The 20,070-nt window shown below is 46.3% G+C and overlaps 1 protein-coding gene across 2 annotated transcripts in view; it reads right to left on the reverse strand.

The window, feature by feature from the left end:
• The window catches only part of Cfap58 (cilia and flagella associated protein 58), a 120,802-nt gene that overhangs the window by 32,208 nt on the left and 68,524 nt on the right, over positions 1-20,070 (reverse strand). For both annotated transcript variants that reach the window (XM_050145021.1, XM_050145016.1), the window contains exon 15: positions 18,894-18,998. In XM_050145021.1, the coding sequence (XP_050000978.1) occupies positions 18,894-18,998 (105 nt within the window). The remainder of the gene's footprint in view (positions 1-18,893; positions 18,999-20,070) is intronic.

A 20,070-nucleotide genomic window follows, 5' to 3' on the forward strand; every position in this document is an offset into this window, starting at 1 on the left:
ACCAGAAAATGATGTAAAATAACATGTTGGCAACTTAAAGTTCATTTGGTCTTGAAGTAGTATTAGTTTGAATAAATTGAGTTAATCAATATACATTATCAAAATCAGTTTCACCCAACTCTTTTCATGCTTCCTCATTGTGGGTACTGAAAGATTTAACATCACAGATATGGCTCACACTATGAATTTATTGGGCAGCTCTGAAATCAAGCAACAATGTTGCCTTACATCTAGAATTATAAAGAAACCCATCCAGTTTTCACATGTGCCTAATCTGAATGCAAACCCACCACCTCTTTATATAAATAATGGCACGAAACTAGATGAAAAAGTATGAGGTCATTATGCCGCCCAGCCGACAACTTGGAAAATTAGACCTTGCGCAAATTGTTCCATAAAGCACTTAATAAAATTTTAGGGAAGTGGAAAATTGTGTATTAAGTTCTGTAATGCAAAGTAGATTTGTTTCCAAAAGAACACCATAAGAAGAAAAGATAGCATCCAAAAAAAAAAAGTAGAACAGCCACAGAGGAGGGGATCTTTTGTGCTCAGGCTTCTGTAGCCCATAGAATGATGATTAGATTGTACACGCACGCACACACACACACACACACACACACACACACACACCCCTCATGAGATTTCTGATTTCTGCCATCCTGGGGTTACTTACCAAGCCATATACATAAAGACCCACCAGATCCAATCACCGAGCTATCATGGGCAAAGAGAGATTAGCAAGTATCTCTCAGCAATGCTCAAGGAGATGTCCTAGCCCCCTACTTAAAATCCCCCTTCCCTCTTAACACAACTGCTCGCACACCCCAACTTCAAATGTCATGGAAGCTCCCTTTCCTATGCTGCCCTCTCTGTTCCCATGAGTGGGTATCTTAAAAGTCAGGAGAACTGGCTAGCCTTGGGAAACCCTGCCTCAGCCGGGTGCAGAGGCTGGCCTAGAGCACAGAGACATGGCCCTCTCCAGCAGGCAAAGACCAATGGCTCTGCAAATCTGATTTATTATCTGACGTCCTGTCCAGTCAGCCAAAGCTGGAGCCTGGGATGAAGAAGTGAAGCAATTGTGTGTATAATGTTGGGGTTTTCACAGGAAGCTCCAAAGATGGGTTTCCAGGAAATGAGAGCTATATGATGTCTACATGTACCCAAGTCAATTTTGAGCTAGGAGGAATTCAGGTTGCCTCAGACCTGGTAGAATGAAAAATATTCACAAGTCAGAGAGCGCTAAGTGTATTAGATACCAAAGAGGGATGGAAACTTCCCCCAAAGAGGTGCCATTTGACACATATCAATTTCACAAACAACACTCGTTGACAGACCCTTAAATAGCAAAGACATTGTGATACAGAGTTTTGAGGGATTGGGGCCACTCTGCTCCAGGAGGCACTGGTGTATATTTTTATTATTGTTTTGCTTTTATCTGGACAAATTTATTACATCTCAAGATCCATAGCCAGCCGAACACCGATGTCATTAATCTGAAAGCTAGCTCAGCGGTGCTCCTTAGAACTCCATGCCCCTCTGGACACTGTCGCCTGCCCCCCTCCTCTGCTCACTGCGCCCGCTGAGACCTGCAGTCACCCCACCTACCACCCACTCAGCCTGCTAGCCTTCTGGCTTTGTTATTTTGTTTCTCCTTCCTCAAGCCCACACAGGAATTCTTCCCCAGTGCCCTATGCAACACACCACAGTGCCACCTCGTGTGTGTGTGTGTGTGTGTGTGTGTGCACATCTGTACATGTGAAGACAAAAGGTTGTTTGTGGTTTTTATGTCACTAAGTTTCTGTCCTGGAGCCTTTCTTTCATAACTGCACGTCTAGTATAGTACATGGTAACAAAGAACCAAAGTCCACTGCCTCCTTTCTCTCTACCTTCTCTTCTGAGCCTAGGCAAGCAAAGCTTCTGAACCCGGCTCTCGTCCATAACTGGGCTTTCAGGAGTACTGTAGTGATCTTATGGCCACACCCTGCCTCGGCTCTCTTCATTGGCCAATGTCTAACAGTGATGAGCTGCTGGCTTCTTGGAATCTTCTCCTTTTCCCCTCCCCTTGCCCTCAGTGATTTTTGCCTTGTAAAGTTTAATCAGGAGCATCCCACGAAAGATCCAGCAAACCCCCAATGGACTTTACCCTCCTGACTGCTAAAGTAAAGGGTGGTGGGTTTATCTGAGCAAAGGATGTTTTGAGAAGGGAGCTACAGAATGGGGAGGCTCTAGGTGTGCTTGGGTATACTGCATAGGAAGCCCTAGCCTCAAAAGAGGGCACTGCACACCACCTGCTCCCGCCCAGAGTTGTCATTATAGGAAACACAAAGTCTCTGTAGCTCCCAGTGTTGCTGCTGGATGTGTTTGTCACCCTCCATCGTCACAAGCCACCAAGAACCACAAGACGGGGTCTGCTCTTCTTGGGGCACCTGGTCCAGGGGTCCTCTCCCTGGTCTTACCCCATGACTACTGCATTGCCAGAAAAGCTCAGCAGCAAGGTCCAACCTGGATAGGAGCCCACAGACTCAAGGATAGGAAGACCCTGAAGAAGGAATTTCATCTCCAACAATAGGCGATAGAATGGGTGGTTTGATCAAGGTTTTGGATGTACGTTTAGGAATCAATAACTGTGAACACAGAGCGGGAGTGGGACGGGTGGAACTGTTTTACATGCCTCACAGAATAGAGCTTGCTGGACGGATGTGGGATATTTCTATCTTCACCCACCCCGCAGAGCTGTTAAAACACCAAGTGAGACAATCTATGTAAAATTGCTTTGTCGACTGAAAGCACATTTATAATTTGTAATTATCCTGTGATATTTTGCCTGTAGCTAGACCAGGAGTCAGACTGTGGCAATGCTGGGGAAGATTTAAATATCTGCTAATTTCTTTTGACTCAAAGTTCCTGGGATTGTTTATAAACTGAAAATCCTAATTAATTTCCATCCTCTCACCCCTTTTCACATGTACAGAGCGCAATACACCTCCGACTCTATTACCAACCAGGCAAGTTCCTTAGGACTTCCAGGGAAGCCACTAGACTTTGGTGTGAGCCCTGACAGCCATCTTATTTCCCACGATTTTCTTCTCCAGTCTCCTTCCTTTCAGTCTCCCAAGGCATGATGAAAATAACAGTTTCCCACAGTCACTTCCTGGCCATCCCGGTTTCCTTTGCCGCTCTGCTTTCCAGGGAGTCCTTTAAGTTCCCAGCCGAGGGAGACAGGAACAATGCCCTCTAGATGTGACTGGACTACTATACTCATGAACCCACACAACAAGACCAAGCCAGTCGGCGTGCTGCGGGTTGGCGTGATATTCAGCTGCCAAGTGGACACAGTTTACAGTCATCTGAGGTGAGTAAGCTAGCAAGCAGTGTTGCTTCATGGTTCCTGCCTCCAGGTTCCTGCCTCCAGTTCCTGCTGACTTTAAGTGAAGGGCTGTCACTTAGAAGTGTAAAACAAACTAAACTCTTTCTCCCACGAGTTTCTTTTGGTCAGAGATTTGTTTTTTTGCTTTGTTTTGGTTTTGTTGTTGTTGTTGTTTTTTTTTAATCACAGCCACAAAACGAAACTAGAACAGTAACTCAGCCCTGTATCCCCAGCAGATGAGAGGCAGAGGCACAAGGATTGTTTGAAGATCGAGGCCAGCCTGGTCTGAGTTCCAGGCCAGCCAGGGCTACAGAGCAAGACCCTGTCTCAAAGGAGCTGGAGAGATAGTTCGATGGTTAAGAGTGACTGCTGTTTTTCCAGAGAACCTGAGTTTGGCTCCTAGCACACTTGAGGTGACTCACGACCACCTGAAACATCCAGCACTTTCTTCTGCCTTCCACAAGCATCCACACTCACATGTACACCCAAACCCATATCCAGACAGAACCGTACATAAATAAAGTAAATGCTTTATTTTAAAGACCTTGTCTCAAGGAAAACGAGAAGAAAAAGAAAAGCCTTGCAGGGATCAGTGGTTTGTAACCCTCTGGAATATGCGGTAAGGAAAGATTTGCTCCCCATAGCTGTCTATCCCTCACCAGAGGGACCATTAAGAATTGTTAAATATGTCAAAAGGGGTTTCTGGCTTTTCTGTGATTACGAAATGGTGGGGAGACCAGAAAGATGGCTCAGTGGTTCAGAGCCCTGGCTGTTCTTCCAGAGGACCCAGGTAGGAAGAATTCCCTAGCACCTACATGACCGTTCACAACTACTACCTGAAACTGCAGTTCCAGGGATCCGACACCTTCCTTAGGCCTCTGTGGCATACAAGTGGGTGCATAGACGTGCATGCAGGCAGAACACTCATACACATACTAGAACAAAAATGGGGACGAGTGTGCGTATGCATGTGTGTACGCACACGTGCGTGTGCAAGTGCTAGTGTGTGTGTCCTGAGTGTACCACGAGCTTTGCTTTCCTGGTTCATTCATTTCTTTTCAGTTTCTCTTTCTGGGGTTTAAAGAACATTCAGGAGTTGGAGGGAGAGGAGCCAGAGGGTGGCTATGGTTTGGATAATGGGCTTTCAAGGCAGCTTATCAGTTTTTCCAACTTTACAGTCATCACAGGTCACGAAGGAAACGGAAACCACCCTTGCCTTTCGTCTCATGGCCTTGGCAGTCTTTGTCAGTGTTTTCCATGCATGGTCCTTTGAAGATCCTAAGAGCATCCTCTTTCTCTGCATCCCAGCGACAGCCCCTCAGCATCATCTTTGCTGCTTTGGCCAAATGACAGCTTTTGCATAGCTATTCCTTCCTCCTTGGTCTTGATCTCTGCCTGCGTCCTTTCAATCTTTCTTCCTCTTAACTTTCTGTGTCCCATTCAGGACTAAGTAATATCCTACAGAATGTAGGTTAAGAAGGCCAGCTTCTTACACCAGTCTACAGGGGTCTCAGCCACAGCTCTGTCACTGAGTAGTTATGTGGCCTTGAGCATGTTACAAAAACACTCTGAGTCTCAGTTTCCTTATTATTGCCCTGAGCTGATAATAGAAACTATTGTAATGGTAATTCACACAATAGCTATAATAAAAGGACATATTACAAGAGTGGGCACATATAACACAAAGGCATTCAGACTGGTAGCTGTTACCATAAGAGTTGAGGTTATTGTCATGATGGAGTCCACAGCTGTCTTGCAGATCAAGGTTACCAGCATTGCTTGTCTCTAAGACAATATATGTTCCCTGTCATACAACCAGAGGTACATCCCAGCACAAGATAGCCAACTAGAACACACCCCCACAACATCTGTACACATCCTCTCAGAACTGTACCTCCATCTTTCCTCAGCCTGAAAAAAATATCTTTGCATTTCTTTCCAACTGTATCTCCCTCCAGCAGACGTTACCGTCCTGTGTGCCTCCACATTGCCCACCACCCAGTCCTGCGACCACCACAGCCCTTTGCTCTCACAGCCCAGCACCTTTGGCTTTGTCCTGGACACGTGAAATTCCATTACCCACTTTAAGCTAATAATCTACATGAAAAACAGGCACTGCATCGCTCTTAATAGCGCATAGTTCTAGTAAGGAGAAGACCCCAAGTTGGTTCTGACAAAACCAGGACTCAGCACTAAGTTTAAGCTCTCCTCCTCTGGCACCCTGCTGCAATGCATGGTGAAAGAAAATGTTCTGAAAGACCATGTTCCCCCAGAGGGAGTGGCTCTATTAGGAGGAGTGGCCTGGTTGAAGGAAGTGTGTCATTGTGGAGGTGGGCTTTGAGGTCTCATATGTGTGCAGCCATGCCCAGAGAGACAGACCGCCTCCTGTTGTCTATGCAAGATGTAGAACTCCCAGCACCACGTCCGCCTGCACAGCCGTCACCATGCTCCCTACCATGACGACAATGGACTAAACCTCTGAAACTGTGAGTCACCACACTCAAATGTTTCCCTTCGTAAGAGCTGCCGTGGTTGTGGTGTCTCTTCACAGCAATAGAAACCCTAACTAAGACAGCATGTTTTTTGGAAACAGCTGGAGGGAGCGCCATAATACCCAAAGCCAGCCCAAACGCCTTTTCCATCCTGGAGGGCTGCAGCTCTTCGCCTCCTCGACACTGAGCCTTCTTGTGCGGGTGGCTGGTGTGTACAGCAAACACTTTGTTTTTGCTGCCCCAGCAGTAGCTCTGACCCACAACTAGGCACTCGCTATCATCAACATCTGGCATAATGTGAACAGATGTAATCACAAGTGTTCCCTAAATGGAACCATAAAGTAATGATCTGGGTTTCCACGCCCTGCTCTTACACACCAGCCTCATTTCTTCCCAGATATACCTCAGGAATCTTCTCAAATGGGCTATAAATTTCCTATGGACAAGGACCACGTCTCGTTTTCCTCTGTGTCTCACAAACTTCCGGAGCGAGATAGACACCCCAAAATGCCTCCCGATCATAATTAGTCTTCTAAGCAGACTCTCCCTTTTAAGGGCGCAGCGTACCTCTGGAGATGCACAGGATAAAAATCCATGAGGTAAAGTCCCCCCCCCCTCATCACCTCACGACAGACAGAACACCAAGGCCCCATTCCCAATTGTCAGGGGCTAAAAGCAAACTAGGTTTGATGGTCTCTCTATAATGCTTAATATGCTACATGTCTGGCATCTGTTCCAGAAGAGACTGTGTGTCAGGAACTCAGAAAATGGTCTCCCGGGCATATAAGCAGTTCCAAGTCTGCTCCTCCATTAAATACGCCCAGGGTAGGCAATGTGCATCTTTAAATGCATGAAACATGAGCCAGACTTTGACACCCATCTATCAGGACAGCTTTAAGGGTAATAAAACCAGAACTGCCATTATAAGGAGAGGGAGCTTGATGACCCACTGGAGATTTCTTTCAATCTAAACGATTCTATAAATTCCCCTAAAATTATAAAAAAAGCAGATTAAGGATTCATGTAGGTACCTGCACTATAAATACAAATTAATTTTTGCTCCAGCTGCAATTTTTCTCATCCCTGTGAGAAGCACCTCCATCTCTGAGATATTTTTGGGTGAAATACCAACCAGCAGAGAAGCTGAAGACAGTTAGGACTCCCCCCGGTCCTTGGAGGCAACTATTTTCTTCTAATTTCCCAAATAAATCTGTATCTTGAAATAAACTGAATTGAATCTTGCTGCTGTCCAAAAACATTTATCAAGGAAAATCTGCTTTGTTTGGGGAGTAAGGTATAATTGTACACAAATCCAATAAGAAGCTAAACACTCCAGTGAGGAACTCATTCCTGAAAACGTCTGGACTCTGAGTAATCTATTTATTTCCCTTTTCAGTTACTGGTCATATTATCGTTATTTGTTTTTACTGAAATTTCCTGTTTGAACACTGCTCTTTCGAAAACTGTGAATAGTTCCTGAGGCCAGAACTGTATCGTTCTGCCTCTCACCTGGGTTCATGCAACTCCGTTCAAAATGATCCCTGCAGCAGTAAATAATAAAGAACAAACTTTAGCATCCTCACATCCATTGTAGCTCAGGAACTAGAAATATGAAAGAAAATGGGAGGTGGTAACGTTGTTTTCCAGATTAATTTATCAGCTACTGCAGTTTGAGCTCATATGTTTTCCCTGATCCAATATGGAGTCAGAGCCCAAAATAGAAATGAACAAATGGGTTGTAGACCACATTTCCAAATGTGGGGGCAGTGTGCTCAGTTATGACATCACAGCTGTTTCTCCTATAAAAAGAACCATGTCCTGTGGCAAACTATAATTTCACAAATAAAGGGAATAAAAGATGAAAGGAAAGAAAAACATGTCAGCAACAGACTCCAACAATATCGACCAGATGCCAGGCATATTAAAATACCATATCTGACAAAAGATTTTTAAAAATGAAGCTTGTACCACAAGTATTTAAATTCGAGATGCTTGAATACAAAGCATTTCTGCTGAAAGACAAAGAAAGGAGACCATGGTACAGTGTTGTAGTAAGAGCCGCTTCTGTCCTTGGTCCTGAAAACCCCCATATTTATTCTGGGCTTTGCCATGTGACACATGTAGTCCAATAGGACATTAGTAAACATGGCACGTCTAGAAAGTCAAACGTCACTTGGACACTGAGATTGGAGCCTTCTCGTTGTTTCGGAAACCTTGAGGTTACGATCATAGAAGTCAGCCTCCACCAATCTAGGGGGGGGGACTTAAAGCTCACTCCCATCAGCCTATTCAACTTCCAGGGACACCACTGGCTGTGCTTAGTGATGAGTTGAAGACCACCAGACCCATTCTCCAGTAGGCTGCAAACACATGAACGGGAACCCAATAATCCAGCTGAACCCTGCCCAAATTGCCAGCTGACAGAATCACATTTTGTAAAATGGTGGCTGCTCTAAGCCAAGAGGCTGTGGAATGGTCTGCTGTACAGCAGAAGCTAACCGATGCAAGATCATCATCGACTACTCTCTCGGGAGTACAGTATGAATGGGCTTCCCTCCCCCAGGAGGGAAATGAGAGACTGCCTGTTTAGTGGATGGGTCTCAGCAGTGACACCTGAAGGGAAGATCACAGATGAGACACTGAGCTATCTGCTAAGCTCTTGACAGACCACCACTTTGGAAGTTCCTCTGCGGTCTAACTCTGAAGTGTAGTGCCTTGGTAATGACCATCACCATGTGGTAAGTACAAGGACCGAGCTGTGCGCCTCATAAAGACGATCATGTTTGCTATACACAAAACCTTTGTTTGAAAGAGAGTGTTTGCATCTCCGTTTTACACATTACAAGTGAACCGGAGCTCACAATTGTGATCTGCTCAACAGCCCGGCCCTTCCTTCTCTCTGCTTTCTACCAGACACTCCCCGAAGAAGGCCTCTCCTGCTCCCTAGCCCAGAACTTGTCTATCTCAGGGAGTCTATTCTGTCTCCTTTGAATCTTAGATGGCCAAGGAAAGCAGAGTCACTTCAGTGGATTGAACAGGAGAGCTTCAGCATGTGGCCAGGGGAATGCTACAACACAGAGCCCAACTACCACAATAAATAAGTAGCCAGCTTCTCCTTTCCCACTCATTGGAGGGTGAAGGTGGAATGGCGGGGGATCGTCATTCCTTTTCTTCTATACATGTAGGAGATGGCGCTGTGTGGCAAACAGGGGATTCTAGCTATTGTTCCATTTAATAATGTGAAACCTTTATTAATCAAATGTCTAGACTCAAACCCACTGTTTCCTGGATTTCTGACCGCTTAGAGCAACTCTAACTAAATTGGGGGTGAAAATGTGGGTAAAGGCAGGAACTCGGTGACCATGGCCCTCTTTTAATGCTCTCTGGTTCAAAATACAAGGTGAACAAGACCCTTGATAACCACACCAGAGACAGAGACAACCAATCATCAGTGTGTCTGCCTCCATGGATTAGAGGTGTTCAAGGTCCGTACGGTTTAGGGCATAAACTGTCTTTTAACTTCTTTCTGCCTAATTGAGCCTAGCAGAGCCATTCTCTTCTTAAGAAACACTGACACTACAGGGAATTGTTCCTGGCCCATTTATGGAGAGGCAGTCAGGGGGAATATGAGGAGCGTTTGATAATTGAGCACATGAGATACACCTAGGCAAGTGGGAAGAGACACAGGTGGAAAAACCATTCCCCTCCAATGATGCTGAACAGGAGTGTACATATCTCCAAACATCTGCATACTAAACACTTGCTCTCCACAGGGAGTGTAAGAGTCCTGATAACCTACAATGCCGCCCTTCTCTTAAGGCTGCCAGCCCTGGAGGAACTGGCTTCAGAGGGCAGATGAGTCTCTCTGAGCCAGCATTCCCCATCTGCTGAACGGAGTTGCTGTGAGGTTCAGGAAATGAAATAGTGGCTCCTGGATTGTAAATTTCTTTGACCTGCATAACTCCGCTCAAGTTTTGGGAGCATCAGCAGGCATGCTAATTTAAGTTTTAAGACTGAACACACACACACAGACACACACACACACAGACACGAAAGAGAGAGAGAGAGAGAGAGAGAGAGAGAGAGAGAGAGAGAGAGAGAGAGAGAGAGCGCAGTGAGTAAGGATGCTTGCTAAGCAAGCCTGACAAACAGAGTTTGATCCTTGAAATCTACATAAAGGTGAAAGGCAGGAACCGACTCCACAAGCTATTTTCTGTCCTCCATAGGCACACTGTGGTCCAAGCGTCCCACACACACAGAGACACACGCACAAGCAGACATGATATAATCAAGAAATTTTTAGAAACCAAAGAATGATGCCCGACATTGTGACTTAAATATAAGAAGTCCCCCACAAGCTTATGTTGAATGGTGCTTGGGTCTCTTCTGTGATCATGTAATTGTCCTGGCAAAAACAAGGGTATTCTACAGAGATACTTGTAACCCCCAATTTAACTATCAGACTAATGAAGTCATAGATTCCAAGAAAGGGGAACTTCCCTGAGGAATCTCTTGCGGGGGGAAGGAGAAGACTGGGGATCCTGGCACCAGCTGGAGAGCTAACACAGTTGTAACAACTTGTCAGGCCGCCTTCAGGATGAGCTCCAAGTGCAAGCAATGATAAGGCAACAATGAGCAAGACCACACCTTGACCGGAACCCTTAGACATGCACATCCCTGGCCGTCTAGTTAAACTTTCATCTCACTTCAGGACCCCAAAGGTAAGCTGGGAGAAGGGGACAGGCCACAGGATCGCTTTGTTCCTCTTCCCAATGTGGCCACATTGTATAAATCTCCCTCTGCTTTACTATTAATGCGGCTGTTTTAATTGACTTTCTCAAGGATGAGCTGCTGAACTTGACTTCTTGGGAAACAGACTGTGTCCCCATACTGTGGAATATTACTTTGTAAAGATTTGTTATATTTATATTATGCAATATTATTTTAACTATGTAAAGGTGAGTGGCTTATTTATGCTGCGTTTGTTTAACCTATGTGAAGATGTGTTGCTGTTTTACCTCACCTGCCTAAGGCACCTGATTGGTCTAATAAAAAGCTAAATGGCCAATAGCTAGGCAGAGGAGAGTTAGATGGGGCTGGTGAGCAGAGAGAAGAAGTAGGAGGAGGAATCTGGGCTCAAAGAGAAAACAAGGGACAGAGAGAGGGAGACACCCAGCAGCCAGTCAGCTGGACATGAAGAAACAGGGAAGTGGAGCATACAAAAGGAAAGAAAGGCAAAAACTCCAAGGCAAAACAGATGAAAAGAAATGGGTGTAGTGGCATTTCATCCGTATTTTAGCAAATAAAGCTTGCCTGAAGTTCAGAAAAGTAAAACAGCCACACTGGCCAGCCTTACAGACCAGGCAGCAATGACACACACCTTTAATCCCAGTAGCCACACTAGCTTGCCATAGAAACCAGGTGGTAGTGGTGCACGCCCTGGAGAGGATTATAAAACAGGAGGAGACAGCTCTCAGTCTCAGTCTCATTCTGAGGTTTACTGGAGGCAGGATCAGCTTTGCTTTTCTGGTCTTCAGGTTGAACCCTAATATCTGTCTCTGAGATTTTATTAATCATGCTTCAAATGGGTTTAAATAAGTTATAAGAGCTAGTGGTAGCAGCCTAAACTAAGGCCAGCATTCATAATTAATAAAAGCCTCTGTGTCATGATTTAGGGGCTGACAGTCCACAAAAGCCAGCTATACCCAAGTCCACTAACAGTGCTATTTGGGGGAGTGCTGGGTATTTAGGAAAAGAGCTTGTTCCTCTCCTCCTCCCATAGGAGCCCATATAAGAAAGCAGGCACCCTTCAAAAGTCCCAAGAAGAGGTGGTAAATAAACAAAATACTGTGGGAAACTGGGGAGATGCTCACGGCTATTCCTAAATCTTCTATTGTCCTCTGCCCAGGCCAGCAAGGCTCCAGGGAAGCTGTGTCTCTCTCGTCCCATTCCTTCCCTTCATTCTACTAAAGAGCAAACATCCACTGACCGAGAGGTCCAGCTTGCATGGTTTCTCTCAGCACTGCTCTGCCTCAGTTTCTCTAGTGAGAGAACATCTCCAATCATCTCAATCAGCTCTAGGGTGGACCACCTCTGGTCCAGACACCAACAGATCCAACATGCATTATGTTTAGTGGAGGCTATACCACTAGCCACTGGGTCACAATATTAGAATTCAGCCTTCCAAATCCTAAAGAGGTTGTTAAATAATTGAACAATTACTTTGGAATGGGGGCAGGCAGGAACTCGTCCCAGAAATGAAATGTTTAGTGATGTGGAGGCAATAGAGAACAGCAGTTAGGGGCTGTGTTCTGAATTCCAATGACTAAGGTCTGTAAGAGGGGTCAGCAAGCATTTGCTGTATGGGGTCGGATGGTAAGTGCTATACAGAGGCCTTATGAGCCATTCAGTCTCCATCACGACTACTCAGCTGTACCTTGATAGCACAAGGACAGCCGTGGTCAATAAGGAAATAATGTGTGTCAATTAAAGCTTAATTTCTGGACTCTGAGCCCTAAATTTCATATCGTGTGTGTGTATGTGTGTGTGTGAGAGAGGGGGGGGAGGGAGGGAGGGAGGGAGAGGGAGGGAGAGAGAGAGAGAGAGAGAGAGAGAGAGAGAGAGAGAGAGAGAGGAGTTCTTTTGTTTTTTTTTTTCTAACAAACTAAATAAATGACCAGCATTTTACCTGAGGACCACAGAGAAACACGTCAGGCACAGCCCACGCCGTGCCTTCATTTCCCAAACCTTGGGTTATAATCAGAGTGCTGACATTTCTGAGCAGTAAATGTTTGGTCAGGTATTGTTTCCCCTCCTGTGTAAGTTCATGCCCAAGTTCACCTCCCTCCCCTATGGAATAAAAACAGCAGCATCTCCCTTATCTGAGTTTGCTGTGGATGCAGCCAGAACAGAATGGTCAGCAGAGGTGGCTAGACACCACTCAGCATTCCGGAAACGTGAGCAGGGCTGGCTCGCTCGCACTGCTCTTCAAAACTCTCTGGAGCTCCTGCCAAATCTATTCAGGCTCCTAGCAAAGACGATCAAAATCATCATGTCTCCATCAACAAAGAAACACCTGAGACTTCTCACACTAACGTGGGCAATTTGCTGGTCCAGCAACAGTCCTCAAATCCTGGACACTCACATCTGCGGTCTTCCTCCAAATATTTGAGGTGCCTGGAGTGTGAAAACTGAGGGCCACAGCCTGGGTTTATCATCACTGCAAACGACCAAAATCAAATCACGGGTTTTTAGCATTGCCTAATTCTCGAGCTTTCTCCTAAGCACTTCACACAATTCTCTCCGTTAATCACCCAACAATAGGAGAGTGTTGACGAGGTGACAAGTTCCAGGTTGCAGGGGAGGAAACCAAGGTGAGAAGGTGATACAACATGGCAAGGCCAGGAGCCCGGGAGCCCCTGTGTTTTCCCACACCAGGGCTCTTGCTTTGAGGCACTGAAGTCTCCCACAAAGAGAAGGTGACTGACTTCTAGACCTAAACGGGGTCCTGAATACCGAGGGTCGTGTAAAGGTGAAGATTGTGGTATGCTGGCCCTGGAAACCTCTGAAACACAGCAATTCTGCAAAGCTCTCGGGGGTGCCAGGGCTGCTGGACCTGGCCCCAGACTAGGCCTGGAATACCATGTCTCTAGATGCCGTGACAATCATGAGCTTGCTCTGAGCACGCCCAGGGTGGTCTGTACACGGTGCACTCAGTGCCCGGATGCTTCTACATTGCATTCCATGGTAGAAAAGAATCTTTGGAGGCTGACCGCCAACATATAATTCCATACTCCACCAGGTCCCAGTCACAGGGCCTTGGGAAAAAGTCTTAACCTTTCTGTGTCTTATGATTTTTCTCCTCTGTGACAGCAACTCCTTGGACTTCCCACAGGGCAGGGAACCCTGATTGCTCTTTGGGCTGACGAGAGAGGGGGACTTGATTGGGGGAGGGGGAGGGAAATGGGAGGCGGTGGCAGGGAAGAGACAGAAATCTTTAATAAATAAATAAATAAATAAATAAATAAATAAATAAATAAATAAATAAATATAAAACCCACTGGAGGGGGCCGCTCTCCAGGTGTTTCTCTGATTCCTAGTAGAATCTCAGAAGTCGTTGGGCCCCTTCAGCTCCCTCCCCTCCCCCAGCATCTGATTTGGGGTACCCAAACCCACTCCAAAGTATTGTCCAAGTCCCACAGCACCCTGTTGTCCCAGTGCACTACGATGACAGAACTGAGAGGGCTTCTGTCACGAAGATGCAACTGGCTTCATTCGTCCTGGAATGCAGTGGCCGCAGGGAACCCTCGGACACAGAGTGCTTCTGCTGCCCTTGCATGAGAGGGTTCTCCCGATGCTCCAGGACACACCTTTATGTTTTTGAATGGCTCACAATAATAAAGCAAGAATCGTTGTCCACAAGAGAAGGGAGAGCTTTAGGAAGCTCTTCTTTCATGGAACCTGTCTGCCCTGCACAAGAAAGCATTCTTTACCTCCCTGCCTCTCCACTGGATTCACCTCCAAGTGCCCACACCAGCACACTCCTTCAGTCTTGGGCTCTGCATTTCCGTGGAGGACCCACAGCAGCGAATGAGATCTAGGAAATCAAAGCGAGTAAAGTGGCCCGTGACGTCCTTTCTTCGTTTCTCCTTCCTCTCCAGGCCCCGAAGCTGGGGTTGCAAACCACCCATCTGCCACCCAAGGGTGCTGGGCATGTGGGTTTTGTTTGTGTTTAAGTTGTTTGAGTATGTTCTAATTTTTTGCCTGCACATATGCAAATATACCATGTAGAGGCAGTGCGCACACAAGACAGAAAAGGGTATCAGAGCCCCTGGAATTGGAGTTTCAGGTGGTTGTTGGCTGCCATGTGGGTGCTGGGAACCAAACCTGGGTTGTCTGAAAGAGGAGCCAGTGCTCTTAACCACTGAGCCATCTCTCCAGCTCAAGACTTAAGTTTTAAAAGGCCCATTTGGTATTCTTAAGGTTTGCTAGCTAGTAATAGTCAACATAGCAAGCACATTTCCAGCTGGCCTTGAGAAATGAAGTGACGTAGAAGCCTGGGTTTGCCTTGACTCTGATAGCTCTTTCCTAGAGAGGGGCCCACAGTGCCCTGCGCTGCAGTACCCAGCGTTTCTTTTCGCTTCTGAGCTCCAAGAGCACCAACAATAGACATTTCTGGTTCCAATACGCAAAGCTCACTTCACTGCTTCTAATTTCTTGCCTGGCCATGAAAATAAAGTGATAAAGTTATTTAAGCACTTGAGGTGGAAATCCCCGCTGCTCTAAGTGAGCCTTGTGCTAGCAAGTGCCTGCAACAAGAGGTTGAACTTCCTGTACTAACAACACCTTGCCTTACGCTCATTATTTATTGGGGATACATGATGATGACGATGATGATGATGACAAAGATGATGATGTAATGACAGACATCACCACACACAGGCTAGCCTGATCCCACACATGTCTTTAAAGAAAACTGTCATCAATCTTGTGGACTGGGAAGGCACGGGGGCTGAGCAGAGTAATAGCAATGGCGTATGCAGGTATGTTTTGATTGCCCAGGCTTTCCTAAAGCAGAGAGAACCCTGGTAGACAACAGCAAGCTAATCCCCCCATCCACTCCTAAGTTTCCAATCCTGGCAAGAACGCAGCCTGCTCTATCTTCCCACCACAGCAGCAATGTGAAGCTCAGGGACCATTGTCTGCTAGACTCACAGCAAGGGGCAGACTTGGAGCACACCCGTGGGAGTCAGCCTGCCTCTGTATACAAAGAAAACACAGACAGATCCATAAACCAAGAGTAAGCCCCAAACCCCTGCAAAGTTAATAGCAAAGTACCAAGACAACAGGAAGAATAATTCCCTAATTTGTTGACCCAAAATTAGAACTCCGTGTCTGTAAGACGTACGACTTCTCAGAGGACCACCGTTCTTCCAGGATTAATCAGTCGCTGCACAGATATTAGTAGGGGTGATGCTAGGGCTGTGATAATCAATAGGAAGACTCAGAAATCAGATTTGGAAGAAAAACAATTGCCTCTGTGGAGCCTATAGGCTAGCACAAAAGTGTCAAAATGCACAATGGTGGGCTGGGGGGTAGTTCTGTTGATAAAGTATCTGCTGAACAGACATGAGTCTAAGACCCAGGATTTCCATGAAAGAGTCAAGTGCTGTGGCACATGAATATAATGCCAGCACCAGGAAGGCAGAGACAGGACCTTGGAGTGCTCGAGTCAGCCATCTTGGCCTATGCCATAAGTCTAGACCTTCTCTCAAAACACAAGGTAGACATTTCCTGAGGGACAATAACTGCACATGACCTTAAAAGCACACGCCTTTAATCCCAACCCTGGAGAGGCAGAGGCAGGTGGATCTCTGTGAGTTCACAATGTGTGGAAGACATGCATCTTTTTCAAACCCCAGGATCATTTACTTCTAAGTAATCACTTATGCTCAGAGGCAGTATTAGATTCCAAAGATCACACCTACTACAGTCCTCAGTGGAAGACCAGAAGGAAAGTTAGCCTAAACACGCATGGATCTGAAGACCTTAAAGTGCACACTTCATTCTCACGGGAGAAAGAACGGGGATCCTTCAGACTTATTCTCAATGGAGAAGCAATTCTCAAAGGAGAAAAGATTTACAACTAAATAAAAATACCATCTATATCAAAACCTATGGGAAGGGACTCAGGTGTCACTTAAAAGATACTTTATGGACTGGGATGCATCTAGGAGAAAATAAAAGGGCTGTGGGCATAGCTCAGGGACAGAACTCCTGTCTCAAACATGCATGGTTCAATCCTCAATGCCAAAAACAGAGAAAAGATAAAATGAGATGGTAGGAGAGACGAGACGAGGGGAGGGGAAAGGAGAGGAGAGATTCACGACTGTGCCTCTACTTTGACAAAGTAGAAGAACAGAGAAAACCCAAGTATATAAGAGGAAATAAATAACATAGCTATAGCGCCAGGGGCTGGAGAGATGGCTCAGTGGTTAGCAACACTTGCAGAAGACCAAGGTCTGGCTGCTAGCACCCCCATCAGGAGGCTTCTGCCTGCCTGCAACTCCAGTTTCAGGGCGTCAGAGGCTCCTGGTCCCCACAGGCACCTGCACTAATGTGGCAAACAGTCATTCACCCAGGGACAAACACGCTTTCCTAATTATGTTCCCCAATATGGAACAGAACAGACTCTCCATAAAATACAAAACAACATGTTTAAAAAACTGAGTTTTGACACAACACAAAATTGATTCTCTTTAAATTTTACAAAGTGGCAATAGTAACAGAAGAGGTGAGAGAGTGAAGTCAAGGATGGTGGGGGTTCTGGGGCAACTGGCTGGCTGGAGTCTCAAGCCTTTGTTCTCCAGCGGTCTGGCCTTGGTGTGGAGCATTGTAATCGCGTTTTTAATGGCACAGTGCACACTCTGGTGAGTCCCCAATGCCCATGCTCTGATTGGCTATCCCTGCAAGACCTCTAAGTTAGGAATGTTCTTTCAGTGAGAGCTGGCACTAACAATCCCTGCTTTACATAAAGGGAAAGAATGTTTGAAAAACCTCTCTGAGTCCCCCTAAGTCACTAACCCATCAACCTCTGAAGAGAGTGCTTGCCCACTGCAGAACCTGCCTCCTCCATCACTGTGCTCCAAGACAGGAGGAAAATGTCATGCTCACTCCATGCAGGGATGTGTCCCAATTGCTGTGTGCTGTACTGTGCAGCCAACTTTAGGGGAAAACACATCTAAGGTCAAATACAAAGTAGAAGAGGGGCAAAAGCCTCCTCTCGCACATGCGTAGAAGTTCCTACAACTACAGATGGTCACCCAACAGTTAAGGTCACATTGGAATCAATATTTAATACGAACTGAGAGTGGCTAAGGTCTTTCAGCGCCTACGCTGCTCATCTTAATGGGTTCTATTGTCCTTAATAGAGCCTGGGAACCTCAGGTGCAGAGAAATAACAATCACATAGCCGCGAGTCAATAGACACAGAATGCCAGTCCCGACCACCTGGTGCCAGACCTGCCTTTCTTACCTCATCCTTACATTTCCAGGCCCCAGCTTTCTGACCACCACCTGAAGGTGATCTGGGTCACACACGAGCTGCTCAGAGGAAATGAGACAGGATAGCTAAAGCCTCCACACCACATAATGGCCAGCACAGGGTAAGGGATGGCCTGGTAAAGATGAAGGAGAGGCAGGGAAGGGGGAGGGAGGAGGAGGAAGCACTGGGAGTGAGGAGGAGCAGCAGCTGGTGGCGATGGCCTCCATGACTGATAAACTGCCAGGATTTACCTCCTAAAGTTCTCAAAGCTGGGATGGGGAGATAGCTCCGGGGGCAGGAGCTCTCACTATCCAAGTCTGAGGACTTGAGTTTGACTCCTCTATTATATGTAAAATCCAGGCATGTCAGACATTCCCGTAACCCCAGCATCAGGAGGCTTGAGACAAGTGGATCCTGGGAGCTTGTTCACCGGCCAGCCTAGTCAAGATTCAGGCTTACTGAGAAAATCTGTTTCTAGAGAATATGGTGGGTGGCTATAAGGAAGATGGCAGCATCCTCCTCTAGCCTTCATGTGAATGTGCACCAGTGTGTACACACCTTGCCCGTGCACACACACACATGCACACCCCACATCCTCAAACACATCGTTCCGCTTCACTCACACAGACCCTCCTGGGGACGATCATTTGTGCTCTATGTGAAAACCGTTTTCAAAGTTGGAATCACAGCATTTCACACTGTATGAAGATAGGAAGAAAGGTGGTTAAAATAATTTGACAAATAATAGAACTGCGGGGAAGTGAGAAAATGTTCACATTGCCTAAGTCTAGCCTTGAACTTCATTTTCTGGGATTCTTGAAATATCAGTGATCGCAGCATAAAAGAACAATTAATCGGGCTGTCTGCTCTTGTGTGAGCCGCTGTTGCCATCTACAGTTTAGGACGAGGCATGCACCACTGCCAAGCCACCAGTTCTGAGGCTCCTGGAGATGGCCATGTTTGTTTGGGGAGCACACGCAGGGAGACATACCTGAAGGAGCAGCTCCTTCTCCACCACCTCTTCTGTCTTGCTGATGAGTCGCTTCTGCAGGGTGTGAATTTTCTGGATCAGCTCAAAGGTACTGGGGTCACTGGCCTGTGCAAGGAGAGCGACGGGAGACAGCATTAGTTTCAGAGCTCCGTGGTCTGTGTGCAGTAATGCCTGCTTTCTTAAAATGCCGTTCCCACTTGAAGACCGAGGACACAAAGAACTGAAGCCAAAAAGAAAAAAGAACTGAAGCCAAAAAGAACTGAAGCCAAAAAGAAAAAGAGACGACAAAAAAGAAACGACACTGACATAAATTCCTGCTCCCAAGAGCAGACCGCAGTTCCCCCCCCCCCCCCCCCCCCGTCTCGACTACGGTGCTGATTAACTAACCCACAGGTAAAAACTGAGTGTGTTTGCCCCACCAGAAGGAAAGACCCTAATCATCTCACAACCGTGTGTGATGCTCGGTGCTTCCCACGTAATGTCACACTTTAGCCATGTGACCGCTGTGAGGAGATATCAATCTTCCCCTTTTACAGACGGAGAACTTAGGAGCAAAGAACTCTTGGCCAGTGCTGGAAGGATCCCCGCTGGATTCAGGACGTGCACTATTACAAAGTCTGCGGCTCTCATTAGGATGTTCTGGGCTTTCCCTGCCACCTCAGGTTTCCACAGGACTAACTTCCTGAAATTGATGTCAACCAGAAGATCCCCTGCAGCCCACAATGGGGAAGGATTGCAGGACACAACATCTGCCTAAAGGGGCAGCAGAACAGAGTTGCGGCACGGAGCACTCAAAGGGAGGTTTCAACCTGGGCAGCTTTAACGCTCCCTCAGGCGCTACCTGTGTTTCTCTCAGACAAGAGCTACAGGTAGTATGTTGACCATCTGTCCTTTGCACTTGGATTCAAGGCTTTGTTTTCAGGCATACTGACACTTTGAATCAATATAGCAGCTAAATAGTTTCAACCACACCCCAGAGACCGTTTTTTTTTTTTTAAATAGAAATTAATGTGGAGTTGGAACTCTCCAAGATCTACATAGAACCCATTGACTAGGCTACTGTGATGTGCTGTGGGAAGTCATTCTGTGTATGTGATGCTTTTATTGGTTAATGAATAAAAAAGCTGTTTTGGCCAATGGTTTGACAGAATGTAGCCAGGCTGGAAGACTATATATA

The sequence above is a fragment of the Alexandromys fortis genome, unplaced genomic scaffold (genome assembly GCF_014885135.2).
Source record: "Alexandromys fortis isolate MF-2015 unplaced genomic scaffold, M_Fortis_MF-2015_v1.1 scaffold_16, whole genome shotgun sequence".
Lineage (NCBI taxonomy): Eukaryota > Metazoa > Chordata > Mammalia > Rodentia > Cricetidae > Alexandromys > Alexandromys fortis.